Source organism: Phyllostomus hastatus, unplaced genomic scaffold (assembly GCF_019186645.2).
Source record: "Phyllostomus hastatus isolate PE091 unplaced genomic scaffold, TTU_PhHast_1.1 phas_contig_150, whole genome shotgun sequence".
Classification (NCBI taxonomy): domain Eukaryota; kingdom Metazoa; phylum Chordata; class Mammalia; order Chiroptera; family Phyllostomidae; genus Phyllostomus; species Phyllostomus hastatus.
In genome coordinates, this window is record NW_025333611.1 from 240,750 (window position 1) to 254,703 (window position 13,954).

The following is a 13,954-nucleotide window of genomic DNA, read 5'->3' on the forward strand; positions in this document are numbered from 1 at the left end:
CGCACGGCTTCCACTCTCCGCACCGAGACACGCACAGAATCGTGAGCAACGTTTATACTGGGAGGCTGGGACGAGCGCAGTTTGGACAGACTGGGGGAAGTGAACACATCAAACGCGGTTCCGCACAGAGACGGGCGGGGGCGGCGGGCTTCGTGGGGACGGAGGCTCGTCCGGGGGGACGCTGAGCTCCGGACGTGGGCGGTGGTGACGGCCCCACAGCGGGGTCCTCACGCGGCGTGCCCACGGCCGTGACACTTAGACACGGCCGAGGCGGGGAACGTCCTGTCGGGGGTGTTCGCCAAAATACACAGAGAGGGAAAGGCCTGCTCTCCGGCTGGAGAGAGGACACGCCCCGGTCGGTGTGAGGTGGGGGGCAGCTCGCCACACACTGGACGGCCCCGCAGCACAGGACGCAGCGTCACACGGCACGGCCACCGCGGCCGAGGCCCGCTGCTGGGGGGCCGCGCCCAGACGCACATGGGCAGGGGCCACGGCGGGCTCACGGCAGGGTGTCCGCTCTGTCTCGGCCACCAGAATCCACCGGGCGGCCTGCACGGGCACAGCCGGGCCTGTATGGGCTGAAGATGCGTTTGGGGGGGGTTGAGCCGAAGCTGACTGGTGTGTGGGGGGCCCTGGGGACTGGAGTTCCCACAGTGACCGGCACAGGGTGAGGCCCCGTCTCACTTTGGTTCTGACCACTTTGTCCAGAGAGAGTCTGGGGGGCCCCCCTCTTCTTCTCCAGGTCCCCCAGAAGCTGCTCTGCGACTCGGGACCAGCAGATGTCATTCCGGGCCCCACACCGAGACCAGTGCCCGCGGGTCGGGGAGGCTCCGGGTCTCAGCTTCCTTCCCACCCCGGGCGTCCTGGCCCAGCAAGGGGCGCCGTGGCCGAGGACTGTCTGGCGAGGCGGCCGGTGTCCCAGGCCAGCTGACACGGCTGCCCAACATAGGCGTCACGCCCACTCACCCACGAGACCGTCCTGTGGGGCCTCCTGTGGCTTCCACGGGACCCGAGGAGGGAGTGGGACACCCCCTTGGACACCATCGTCCCACGTCAGGGTCCAGAACCGGCCACCTGGGACCCTGGCTGCTGCCTGGGCGGCCCCCGGAGAGGACGGTGACCAGAGAGGCCGTGGCCCCAGCCCCTCGGCTCCAGCAGGACCCAGACCGCCCCCATGGGGCCGCCTGGACGGCCACAGGGCGTGAGCACGGTTCTGCGTCCCCCAGGAGACGAGAGAGGGAGTGGGGGACCCCAGGACGAGCCCACAGAGCACGGGGAGACGGGATGCGCATGGGGAGGGGCAGCTGCACCGCCTCAGCCTGGGGTGCGTCTGGTTGCCCTTGTTTCTAAGATGCGCGGTGACTGTCCTACTCCACGTGTGAGCTCGGGGGCGGGGGAGCAGTCCCCAGGCTGCCGGGACAGACGAGCCGGCACACGGGAGCGGCGGGCGGCGGGCGGCGGGCGGCGGGGGCTCAGACGGTGAGGGAGATGAAGCTGTTGTAGCGCTGGATGTTCCGCTGCAGGATCTCGGAGCAGGGCCCCAGCACGCGCTCGAAGCGGGGCCGGTCCAGCTTCACGCACTTGAGGGGGCCCCGGGCCACCACGGTGGCCGCCCGGGGCCTGTTCAGGAGCAGCGCGATCTCCCCTGGGGGGCGGGAGAGCGTGCTGTCAGGCCCCGGGCCCGGGGGCAGTGCTGTCAGGCTTGGGGAAAGCAAGCGCATCCCCGGGACGATCGGCTACTTTTGGCTCCCGCCGACCAAGACAGGCTCCGCGCCAGCAGGGAGCTTGGGGCCTTGGGCACGGACCGGCTGCCTGACCCTCAGCGTGGAGCCGGGGCGGGTCCTGGGCCCTGGGGGCAGCCCACCGCCCAGGGACGGCGCCAGGCGCGGCCGCCTTCCCCGGCCCCCCCGCCCCCACTCCTCCATCTGTGCGTCCTCCCGGCCCCGCTGCACGCGGGAGGGCCCCACTCACCGAAGTAGTCGGAGGGCCCCAGGCGCCCCACCTCCATGTACTCCTCGTTCGGGGACCTGCGCTGGAGGACCGAGGCGGTGCCCTGGGGGCGCCAAGGGGACATGGGAGGGTCACGCGGGGCGGGCCCCCCTTCCTGCCAGCCCCCTCCCGAACAGCCCCCCTCTCCGAGCAGCCCCCCACGGCTGAATTCCGTTTCTTCCTCATGCACAGAGCGTGTGGGGTCTGAGCCGGGTCTGCCGGGGCACCCCCCCGGAGACCTGTCCTCCCGGGACCGTGGGCGGGCGGGTGGGTCTGGGGGCCGCTCCCAGCCGACCTCTGCCAGCTCCCGAGGACAGGGAGCGTCTCGCGCTGGGCACGCGGTCTCGGGGTCATGAACTCGCAGCGCCATGTGGCCCCTCCCCGACCCCAGCAGGGTGGCGGCTGCGACCTCTCGAGGCTCAATGATTAACAGGAGGCTCTGGGGCTGAGACGGGCCCGAGAGTGTGGCCCCGATGCTTCTGCCCTCGGGGCCGGGGGCCGGGGGGGGGGTGGCAGCCTGGGGAGGGACAGTCCCAGGTGGGGACACTGGGGTGGCGGGTGGGGGTCTGAGTCCGGGCTCCTGGTCTGCCGTGTAACCACCGGGACAGAGCCCGACGCCGCCTGCGCCCGGTAACCAGGACCAGGCCTCGGTGGAGACGGAGGGCGGGCCTCCTGCACGGCCCAGTGCGCAGGGTCTCCCCCGGAGCGGCCCCCACCACACCAGCTGGTCTCAGACACCTCCCCGGTTTAACTCGAGCCGCCCGGCCGGTCACAGGCCCCCTCACCCCGCCCCCACCCCGGGCGCCCCGTCCCCGTCACGGCCGAGGACTCCTAGCGGCCGAAGCACGTCCCGCCCCCCTGCCCCCGGCCGCGGCGGCGAGCATGACTCCATGCCCGGGCGGGCTCCGTGCTCCCGGCTCAGCCCGCCAGCCTCCCCGACCCCGGAGGCCACGCCGGGTTAGTGTGTCACGCCGGCTGCACCGCCGTCTGGGGGGCAGCAGGGCAGGGACCCCGTGGTGCCGCTGTGCCTGGACGCCCTCGGCCGGCCCTGCTCCCAGCACCGGCGAGTGTGTGACGGTGGGGGGAGGGGGGGCAGAGCGGGACGGGTAAACCACCGTCCGCACGGGGCGGGCACCGCCACCGAGTCGAAGACCCCCAGAGAGGAACGTGGCCCCGGCCTCACCCGCCAGGACAGTCTCCAAGCCGCCTCCGCCAGGGCCTGGCTCCTGCGCAGGCGCCGGGCACAGTCCGGGCACCTGGAGCCGCTGGGCCCCCGTGGAGGATGAAACGCGGGGACAGGCAGGCGTGTGGTGGCCCTCGGGCCCTGCGCCTTCTGTGCCTGACGCAGGGACACTGGCCTTTCCACCCACCTCAGGCCGGCGTCCGTCCCGCCCTGGACCGCGCTCGCCTCTGAGGGCCGGGCGGGCCCAGGCGTCATCGGTGCCCCACGCGGCGGCAACGCCAGCCCCAGGTGGGCAAAGGCGAAGGCCGGCCACCCACCCACCTGCCCTGGGGTGTCCGGTGTCAGAGCCCCCCGTGGAGGGGCCACGTGGGGCAGGGCCCCCACCCGCGGGCCCACAAGACACTCCATGTGCGTCCGGTGCCTCGTCCAGGGAGCCCTTTGTCACCGCTGCACAGGGTGTCCCGCCAACGGACAAACTGCCCCGCACGGCACCCCATCCAGTGACCGCTGCACCCCTGAACCTCAGCCCGAGACGCCGAGCCGGCGGCGAGGAGGAAGAGGAGAGCGAGAGCGGGCACGCGGACCGGGGGGCGGGGCTCCCGCGGCGTTCCCACGGCCCGGCGACGGGCGTGGCCGGCTCGGCCGCGGAGCTGCGGGTCCGGGAAGCGCGCCGGCCCAGCCGAGGTTCCCAGACGCCCTCGGGGGAATCCGGGGGCTGGAATCGGGGGCTGAGAAAGCGCTCACCAGCACTGCAGCTCCTGCTCCCCAGGCTTCTCAGGCACGGGAAGCTCTAGCCCAGCTCTAAAAATAGACCAGGTCCCAGACCCGAGGGCGCAGGAGGGAGAGCCTCCCGCCCTGCTCTGCGGGGCGGGGGGCCCGAGACCTGTTTTCCTGTCCGCGTTTTGATTTTTAATCCTTTCTCCGCAAAATCAGAGATGGAATCGAGGTTTCGGGAGGGCAGGGCTCCAACAGGGACGACGAGTGTTCAGGCTGCGGTGGGTGGACACAGCCGTGGGAGCAGGGACGCAGGGGCCGCCCGGCCCCTCCCTCGGGCCCTCCCTCCGGCCTGCACGGCCGGGGCCCTGGGCTCGGGGCCTCGGAGGGGCCTCCTGGGGCTCCCGGCAGACGGGGCCTCACAACCACCGTCCGTGGGCCGCACCGCCCACCTCAGCCCGGGCGGAAGCGAGCACCAGAGCGAGGGCCGGGGCTGCCGTCCGCACGCTGACCGGGCCTGGGCGGAGGGGCTCAGACACGCGAGCGGACACGCTCTCCTCCCGCTCACGGGAGGCCACGGGAGGCCACGGGGGAGGGGCGCTGGTCGGGGCAAACGCGCGTGAACAGAACGGCGTCACAGCCACAGAGGGAAGCGGCGTCACTTCCGTGACCTACACAGGGAACACGGGATGCCCCTCCGGCCGGCGTGGGCTCGGGACACACGGACGTCACGGCGGGGTCCCGCGTGCTGTGCTGGTGTCTGGCTGTGTTTAAGCAGGAACCGATCCTAGGAGCACGTGCACACATGTGTGCAGGGCACACGCATTCACACCCACACGTGCAGCATTCACACGCACACGCAGACCGCACGGCCCGTGCCTGTGTGCCCCGGGCAGCCCTGGGGCCCCCGACGCGAGGAGCCCCGCGCCCACGCTCCTCAGGCAGCGGGCGCGGCGACCGGAGCCGTGTCCTCCCCGTGGGGGCGCCCCCGCAGCCCCCCGATGGCGGCGTCCCTGCGGGTCCACGCCCCGCCCCGCTGCCCGCCCGCCCGCCCACCCGGGGCCCCGCGGGCCTGCTCTGGGGGGCGGCGGGAGCCCCCGCCCGCCTCTGCTGTGCACGTCCGTCACACACTCCGGGCCGCACGCCGTCGTCAAAACAACTGTGAAAACACACCCGCCCGGTGAGCGGCCGGGGTCGCTTTCGTGCCAGCGTTTAATGGGTGAGCCGTGAGGCCGGGGCCTTGGCGCGGGGACAAGCCGGCGGCTTCCGTGGGAAAACAACCCAGGCCGTGAGGGTCTGGCGCCAGCCCAGCGGCAGGAACAGGTGGCGCCCGCTGGTGGGGGTCCCCGCTGCACACCTGGGGCGCCTGGGGCTCGGGGGCCGGCGGTGCCCCCCGGGGATGCAACAGGGACACCCAGGGGGCAGGGTCAGTGCTCCCCCCTGGTGACATGGGGAGCGTGGTCAGGGCAGTGGCCGGCATGTCCCTCAGACCCAAGAGGGGTCGGGTGGCCGAGGGTGCAGCCAATCCAGCTGGGGCCCTGGGACAGAGGCCCGAGGCCAGCCAGGGCATTCGGCAACCTGGGGGTCCCCCGCTTCTGCTCGGGGTGCGCCTGCGAGGGAGGCCGAAGCATCGCCCCGCCCGCGGTGGCTGAGCCACAGGCGAAAGGCACCCGCAGACAGCAACGCACCAGCTCCCGTCCCGTCTGCTTAAAGCCGGTCACCGTGGGTGTTTCTGGACTCAGCGGGACAAGATGGGGGAGGTCCGGGACCGAGAGGGAGCCTCAGTCCCAGTCAGCTGGGCGGCCTGGCGCCTGCCGCTGCTTCTGGCCTTGGTTTCCCCACCGAGGCTGACTTCCCAGGCTCCGGCCAGACTCAGGGGAGGTGGCAGGTGCCACAGCTGTGAGGGTCCCCACCGGCAGACTCACCCAGAGCTGTGCACCTGTTAACAGGGTTCCCGGCCAGACCTCAGGTCCGCGGTGCCCGCCTCCGGCCGCTGTGCACGCAGACCACCTCCCGAGGGGCCCGGGGACCAGTGGGATGGCAGCCCCACGAACACACCCCATGCCCTCCCTCGGGGCCTCCCGCCCCGCCCCGCCCCGCCCCGGCGATGACTCTGGTGGGAGATGACCGGAGGGGGGGTCGGTGGGCCCAGCCCCGCGTCCTCCGGCAGGCAGGGAAGACAGAGGGGCGTGAGGAAGACAGTGCTTTCGTACTTGGGGGAACGCACTGACCCTTTATGCTTTCACACTCATTAAAAAGTCAGAGGTGGGGGTGCGCTGCCCTGCTAGGGGCGGGCAGGTGGGGGGGCAGGCGGGCACGGGGACACGTCACAGGGCGGACACGCGTCGTCGTGCAGCTGCCCGAACCCACAGCAGGTCCGGCGCCCGCGGACCCTCATGCGCACGGTGGACTCGGGGGGACGCCGGTGACAGGGTCATGCACCTCCCTCCTGGGGTTGCTAACCAAGGAAACCTCTGCTTGTGCCCCTCAATTTTGCAAGGACACAAAACTGCCCCAAAAATAGTCCTAAAAAAGGAAAAGAACCCGGTGAGACCCTGAGCTGGCCCCTCATGAGGGACCCAGGCCCCCGAGCCAGCCGACGCCTGCCACGCGGGCCGCCTGCCCGGCACAGGCGGTCTGGAAAAGCCCTTCCTCCCTCCAGCTCCGCCCGGACAGAGAGGCTCCCTTTCCCTGCGGAGAGGCTGGACCGAGACGGGGGGGAGGGGGGCTGTCGGCTCTGCTCCCCCCCAGGGAGACGCGCCTCCGACAGCCGGGCGGGCGGGCGGGCGGGCTCCGAGCCCAGGCCGGGCCCGTGGGGACACGGACCGGTGGACGTCGGGGGGCGAGGGTCCACCTGCTGGTCCCGAAGTGCAAGGCACGGGGTGCAGCCGGCCCCCACCTGCGTCTGCGCCCCCACGGCCGGCGCCCTCCCCCACACCGCACCTGGCCGCCCCCCTCCCCCGACGCCTGCCCACACCCTCCCTGAGGGCTGAGGGTCCCCGTCTCCTCCTGGGCCCCGGCCTTCCCGCTCCAGCCAGGCCCCTCTGCGTGCGGGACCCGGCACGCCCCTGCCGCAGGCTGGACGCCTTCCTTCCCCTGCAGACAAACCGCCCACTGGCCGCCCTCGCCCCGCCCAGTGGCACCGGCCCAGGCGGCTGCATAGTGGGGGCGCGGCCGGTGCGCAGGGGGCCGGGGGCTCCGGCCCAAACGCTCCGTGCGTGACGAGGGTGGATTCTCGGCTTGGCCCCTCCGGACGAGGGGCCAGCTCCGCGGCGGCGGACACGCACGGCGTCCACGTGCTGCGAGGGCACAGCCGACCCAGCGTTCCCATGGCAACGCCTCCCGGGCACAGCTGGTGTGAGAGCGGCGGAATGTCACTCCCGGGATTTCATGGGAGCCGGCGGGTGGGGCCCAGCTGCCCCCAGGCCTCATGGAGGTTCCCGCGGGCCAGCAGCAGGGAGGGCACAGCAGGGAGCCTGCTGGGGGGGGGGCGGTACCCCCCCAGCCACCACGCCCTCCTCCGGAGGTCCCCTGCGGAGCACAGCCCAGCTGCCACTCTGGCAGCGCCCGGGGCAGCGGGGCGGTCTGCCTGCCTCCTGGGGCCGGCACCTTCTGCCCCCTTTCCGCCAGGACCCCGCAGCCTCTCTCCTGGGGGAGGCCGGCCGAGGCCTCCCACCCGGTGCAGCCAGCCACCCCTGCAGGCCCCACTTCCAGGGCCTCGGGCCACTGGAAGGGGTGCTCAGACGGCCCAGGCCGCCTCCCACCCATGGGCGGCTGCAGGTCAGGCCTCGCAGGTGACGGACGCCGGGGCGTCTGAGGGGCCGGTGTGAACCCTCCACTCGCCGCTTCGAGGAAGAGAGGACAGTGGCACCAGACCTACCAGTCGGGGGGCACCCCAGCCTGCACCCTGTAGCCCCGCTCCTCACGGAGGCCCCCACCCTGCCCCTGCCCACGGGCACCCCGGTGGGAAACGGGCTCCCCAGCCAGTGCGGCTGCACGCCGGCCTGCACAGAGGCCTGCCCGTGCCGGACGAGCCGGGACTCTCCGGAGAAACGGAGCAAACGGGGTGAGAGTCGGCAGAGGTGCCCGTGAGGACGCAGCCACTGGGCCTCGGCTCCGGGCTGTGATCCCGGTGGGGCCGCCCCCGCGCCCGGGAATCCGTCCACGCCCTGCACACGCATTTCCGGTGTCTCCACCACGGCCTTGGACGCCGCTGGGGCCACATCCCCAGGAGACGGTGGGCGACGGCCGGTGTGGAGCCCGAGGCCCACCCCTGGGCTCCCAGTCGCCGGCGCCGGGCCCCGGGGCCACCTCTCAGGCCCCTCGGGGTGCAGCCAGGCGGGGACGCAGTCCAAGTGGCCAGGCGCCGCATTTTTAAAGAGAAGTAAGAGATCAGATTTTCATGGGAAACGTCCTGGTCTTCAGACATTGGCAACTCATTCGCGCAAACCTCGAAAACGCGAGCATGCAGGCAGGCGCACACCACGCCCCCCGGGCTGAGCAGCAGGGCCCGCCCCGAGGGGGCCCCACCCCAGTCCGAGCCCGCGGCTGCGGACACTGGCAGACATGCCTCATCGAGCGTCTGACTCGAGGCTCTCCCCGCCCCCACGGACAGAGCCCCGCGCTGCGGACACTGCGCAGCCCGGAGAGCGGCCCCGCTCACTGCCCCGCTCACTGCCCCACGGGGCTGCTCCCCGGGCGCCCGGCCGGGACGCAGCCCCGGGTGGAGGGGGCGCACTGGCCGCCGCAGCTGCTCGCCCCCATCAGTGACGGGAGGCGCGGTGAGGCGGCCGCGGACGACAGCCCCAGAGCCACCTGTCGCCGGCCCTGGGCGGGGGCTCACGGATGGGAAAAGTGAGTCGGGCGTCTGCAATGAGGAAACCTGGCACCGTTTCCTACAATTTAACTTTTAACCCGAGACAGTCACAGACGACACGCAGTCGTGAGAAATGACACGGCGCGATCCCTGGGGGCCGCTGCACACCCAGATTCTGAGGAGGGACGGGACCACGGCCAGAGCCCCACCCCCCTAGTCCGGCTTGTGGCCACGGGGGGGGGGGGCGCGGGGACACCCTGTCTTCGGAGGAGGCCCCTCAGCCCGCGCCTGGAAGACCACCGGTGCGGGGCCCGGGCGTGCCCCAGCTGGCTGAGGAGGATGGGGGGCGGCAGATGGCCCACCGGAGTCACGCCCCCAGGCCCCCGGCGCGCCCTGGCCGCACTCACCTCCGTGATGATGAAGAAGTCGTCACCGGGCTCCCCCTGAACCACGATCTTCTCTCCGTCTTCAAACTGGGCCGGCTCCAGGGCGTCGGCCACCGTCAGGCGCTCCCACTTCTCCAGGGACTCTGGGGGGGCGGGGGGGGGGGACAGGGGCACGTCACCCTGGCGTCACCTCGGGAAACTCCCCCAGCCCGCAGCTGCGGCGGGAGTAACCAGACAGGAGGACTCGCAGGGGAGGAGGAAGCGTGTGTCTGGGCTGGGAGGGCCCGGGGCGCACACCGCACACGGGCGCCCGCGGCTTCAGCGCGGGGCTGCCCTCCCCGGTCCCCGGTCCCTGGTCCCAGTCCCCGGTCCCCGGTCCGAGTACGAAGGTCACTTCTCTCACGCTCAGGTGACCGGCGCCGCCTGTGCTTTGTGACGGTGGAATCACAGGGGGCCGCGGGGCCGCAAAGGCTTGGAGTCACTCAGAGGGGCCGCAGCAGCAGCTGCCCGCTCGGGAGAAACACCACTCCTCCCCACTCCAGGGGCTGGGGGGGGGGGGGGGGGCGCCTGCAGCAGCTCCAGGCCCAGTGGGCCTCCCTCATTTGAGGTCAGAGCAGTGACTCCAAAGCCAAGTTCAACTTGAACGCCCAGGCAAACCCGCCGTCTTCCCACCCATTCTCACAGCTTCCCTTCCCGCGACACCCACCCGTCACCCTCAGGAGGGAAAGCACCAACGGGCTCCTTTTCAAAGAACACACGACGGCCTCATTAGCTTTCTTTATTAGCTGCTTTCTGGCGAGAGCAGCTCCCCTGGCCAGTGCTTACCAGACGCTCCTTATGTAGGTCAGCAGCTAAAAATACAAGGCGGAGCCTTTCCTTTCCAGCGGGGCTGGAGCAGGGGCTTCTCTGCTCAGACCCCCGTCCGCGCCGCCCGCTGCAAAGGCCCGGCTGCCCACCGGCTCCGGGGCGGGCCTGGGAGCCGGGGCCGGCCGAGCACCTCGCGGACGCGAGCGCGCAGCGGGTCTGCACCTTTGCCAGGCGGCGGCCGCGTGCACCTGGCTGTTACTAGAAACCCGCTGCCGTGAGCGCTCCCGTGGGTACCTCGCGCCCACGTGACGCCCTCTCGGAAGGAAGGTCGGGAACCCGCAGCGCGGAGGAGTCGGCCCCGCCCCCGCGGCCCGGAACTTTGTACCGAGGTTTCGGGCCCTCGATCCGCGTCCTGCGCGCTGTCGCTCTCTCTGCGGCCTCTGTCCCGGGCCGCTGACCCGCTGCTCAGCGCGCCCTCCGCAGCGGTCTGGGTTCTGTTTCCCTGCACGCGCCCTCTCCCTGGCTGGGCTCTCGTCCAAGCGGGACGTGGGGCGGCGTGGGGCGCGGCCGCTGCTGCGCGGAGGACCAGCCCTGTGCCCGCACTGGCTCGTCGCTCGTGGGCCCGGACCGGACACGTGCCTGAGCGGAGTGTCCGCCCGGCGCGCCCCACCCCGCCCCCAGTGGTTCCCGGCTGTCTCTTGTTCCTCGCAGCGCTGTGTTCTCAGCCAGGGGACATGCCTCACGCACAGCCCAGCAGGGGTTGCTGGGGCCGGGGCACTGCAGGGGTGCCGCCGGGGGGGGGGGGGGCTTCCCCCAGGGCTCCCAGAGCCGCCAGCCGGGCTGTCACTCCCCTGCCCCGTGGGTCCCTCCCGCGGGCCAGAGCTGCCCTGTCCACTACAGACGCTACTGCCGCCCACGCTCACTCACTCCAGTTCATCCCACGAACACGCTCTCAGCCCCGAGGGCTGCCCACAGCCGCCCTCGCCAATGCCCCGCTGGACGGGCTATGCCCCGACAGGCCCCGATGCCCCCAAATCAGCGGGAACGTCACCAACGTGTTCACCAGACCCCAGGGCGGGAAAGCGTCCTGGTGGGGCGGCACCGGGAGCGGCCAGACCTGGAGGGACAGCAGGCCCGCGTTGGGACGGAGCCCTGCCCGGCCTCCGGCACCGTTCCAGGGAAGCCCCAGCTTCCGCTCAGACGAGGGCACCGGCGGCGCAGGGCCAGGCGGACAAGCAAACACGGCCGAGACCAAGGGCGGCCTGGGGCCGAGAAACAGCGGTGTGTGTCTGTGCACACATGCACCTGAGTGTTCACACGCGTGTGTGGGTGGAGTGTCTGTGTGGCTGCAGCGTGCGTGCCCCCCCCCCCCGCCCTGTGCCGTGGCTGCGGAAGCTGCCGGCACCCGCGCGCCCAGACTGACCCAGGATGGAGACCTTGCTGAGGAACTCCTCGTACATCTTGCGCTTCCGCAGCGTGCTGCCCTGCGGGGAGAGAGGGAGACGGTGAGGCTGGCGCGTCCCCGTTCCCCCAGGACGCTGAGCTCGTCAAAGGACACCCCGAGCGCGCCACGCCCCTCTCCGGGGCCCGGAGTCCAGGGTGCTGCTGCCGGTTCCCATGCCCCGCGCCTGGTCCCCAAGACAGCACCACGGGGTCGTCTGAGTGGCCGCCCGCCAGCCCCACAGGACTGCTGGCCGTGGTATGGCCACGGAGACAGCAACCGTGATGATGGGCAATCTGAGCAGCTCCGTGAGGGCCCCCCCACTCCCTCCTGCTGGCTGGGACTCAGAGACCGTGGCTGGAGCCCCCGCAGCCGGCCTGGGCCTTTGTGAGCAGAGGTGCGAGGTGAGCAATGCTGGTTCTCCAGCCTCACAGAACCCCCCTCAACCCGCCCCAGACAGACCTGCCAGGGTTCCGGAACTGACAGGTGCAATGAGGTTTAGACCATGTTTCGAGTTTTCCCACGCCCGGTGTGGCAGCCAGCCTTGGCCTCTGCCCCCCAACCCCCCTCCCGGGAGTCCCATTCTGCGGGGACGGGATAACCAGCCCACTAAGGGCATAGTGAGGAGGGCCCGTCTGAGTCGCCCGGAGCTGCACCGGGAAGGACGGACGCGGTGGCTTTGGCCTCGGCCAGTCTCGGCGGCTCCGCCCCAGGCTGGCCTGTGGAGCAGCTGGCACCTCGGGCCGAGCACCGGCCCCCTGTGGGCGAGCCACCACACGAGCAGCCCCCCACCCGTCAGGCTCGAGGACCACAGAGCCCCGACAGTCCCCACGCTGGGCCACCCGCGGCACCGCTTCCTCTGTGGCCCGAAAAACTGTGTTCAACAAAAGTTCCACCGTTGTCACGGGCCACTCCACTGGGGGGCTTCGTGACTCGCCCACCACTGACACGTGCAGCCAACCCTAACGGCAGGGGGTGCAGAGCCCCCCGCAGGGGGCAGACGCAGCCGCTGGCTGGACGGGGAGAGACACGCCTCACGGGGCAGGAGAGGGTGGACGGGGAGAGACACCGGGAAAGAGCTCAAGGACAAGGGCCAGACAGGCAGCGCGGGGCACAGGCCGCCGGCCCCCAGACAGCTATGACAGAAATGCGACAGCGACGGAGGGTGGGCGGGGAGGTCAGCACCCAGCACTGGGGATTTTCCACGGCGGTGCGCTCCGCCCCGCACGGCGCTGCAGCTGACCTTCCCCTCGCTTCACCCGCTGGGCGCGGAGCGTGTCCAGTGCCCCCGCCCCCACGCGCCCCCCCACGTGCCCCTCGACACAGGAGCGGCGTCCGCACAGGAGGGAGGGCCGAGCCCTCGAAGTCACAGGCCCCGAGGACGCCGCCGCCCCTGCCCCCGGCCACATGTCTCAGGGCCTCCCACGGAGGATGTGCGGGCCGCCCGGCTGAGAGAGAAGGGAGCTCGTCCAGCTGGGCAGTGAGGGTGGGGGCGCCACCTGTGTCCCTGAGCCTCAGAGTGGACCCCAGGGCCCCCGAGGCTGCTGCTGAGGACGGGGCCTCGACCACCGTGTCCTAGGCTGTTGGTTGTGGTGATGAAGGGGGGATGAGGATGAGGATGATGGTGGTGGTGATGGTGGGGGTGGTGATGATGATGGTGGTGGTGATGGTGATGGTGGTGATGGTGGTGATGATGATGGTGATGATGATGATGGTGGTGATGATGGTGATGGTGATGATGATGATGATGGTGATGGTGGTGGTGGTGGTGGTGGTGGTGGTGACGACGATGACGATGGTGATGATGAAGGCAGACCATGAGAGTCTCGCACACTCTAACTCCAGTCGCAGGCTGCCCATGACCCCGAGCTCCTAGCCAGGCCCGGCCTGTCTGAGCTGCAGTGTCTTCTCCATCAGGAGGGGGAGCGTCTGGCTGCACATTCTCTGCGTCTGGGACCTGGGCGCCTCCCTCCCTCCGGGCTCTGCCTGGAAGGTTCCTTGTCTGCTGCTTCCCACGGAGAGGCAGGGATGCCGGCCCCAGGGCAGCCTGCCCTACTGATGGTGTCAGAGGGCTGTGCAGACGGGTGCTCACCGTGTGTCCGCGCCCGGCGGATCTGTCCCTGGGAGAAGTGGACGGAGGAAGCACCCCCGCCGCTGCTGCTACCGGACACTCTCTGCCCCTCGGGTCTCTCCAGGGGTGCATCGGAGAGGGGTCACAGCCTGCTCACACCCGCTGGGCTGCTACGGGGTGGGCTCAGGGCTGAAACAGGATGGCCCCAGCCCAGACTCGAGGCCCATGCCACGGAGCCCCACACCGCCAGACACGCCTCCCCGCCGCTGCGGAGGGCCCGGTGTGAGGCCCGCCCACCACCCCTCGGGGCGCCAACCTGCCTGCCAGCCTCACTCGATCGGGACGGGGGGGACTCGGCCTGGCCCCCTGGCCCGGCCTCCTCAGATCCCTGCCGCTCGCGGGGGGGGCATTTCTTCTGAGAGATAATTTACGGTTCGCAGGGACCACAGCAGTGGCGCCCCCTCGGGGGACCGCCGTCCGTCCGCTTGGGGCCGAGACCCAAGAGCTCCCTGTGAGGGGCTCACCATCTCCCTTTGCAGAAGGACGG

General features: G+C 71.3%; 1 protein-coding gene across 2 annotated transcripts in view; it reads right to left on the reverse strand.

Moving 5' to 3' along the window:
- Nucleotides 1-46: 46 nt before the first annotated feature.
- PRKAR1B (protein kinase cAMP-dependent type I regulatory subunit beta) overlaps nucleotides 47-13,954 on the reverse strand; it is a 43,730-nt gene continuing 29,822 nt past the window's right edge. For both annotated transcript variants that reach the window (XM_045824767.1, XM_045824759.1), the window contains exons 8-11: nucleotides 11,319-11,379; nucleotides 9,110-9,231; nucleotides 1,972-2,053; nucleotides 47-1,645 (exon numbers count right to left, since the gene is read on the reverse strand). In XM_045824767.1, the coding sequence (XP_045680723.1) occupies nucleotides 1,473-1,645; nucleotides 1,972-2,053; nucleotides 9,110-9,231; nucleotides 11,319-11,379 (438 nt within the window). In that variant the 3' untranslated portion in view covers nucleotides 47-1,472. The remainder of the gene's footprint in view (nucleotides 1,646-1,971; nucleotides 2,054-9,109; nucleotides 9,232-11,318; nucleotides 11,380-13,954) is intronic.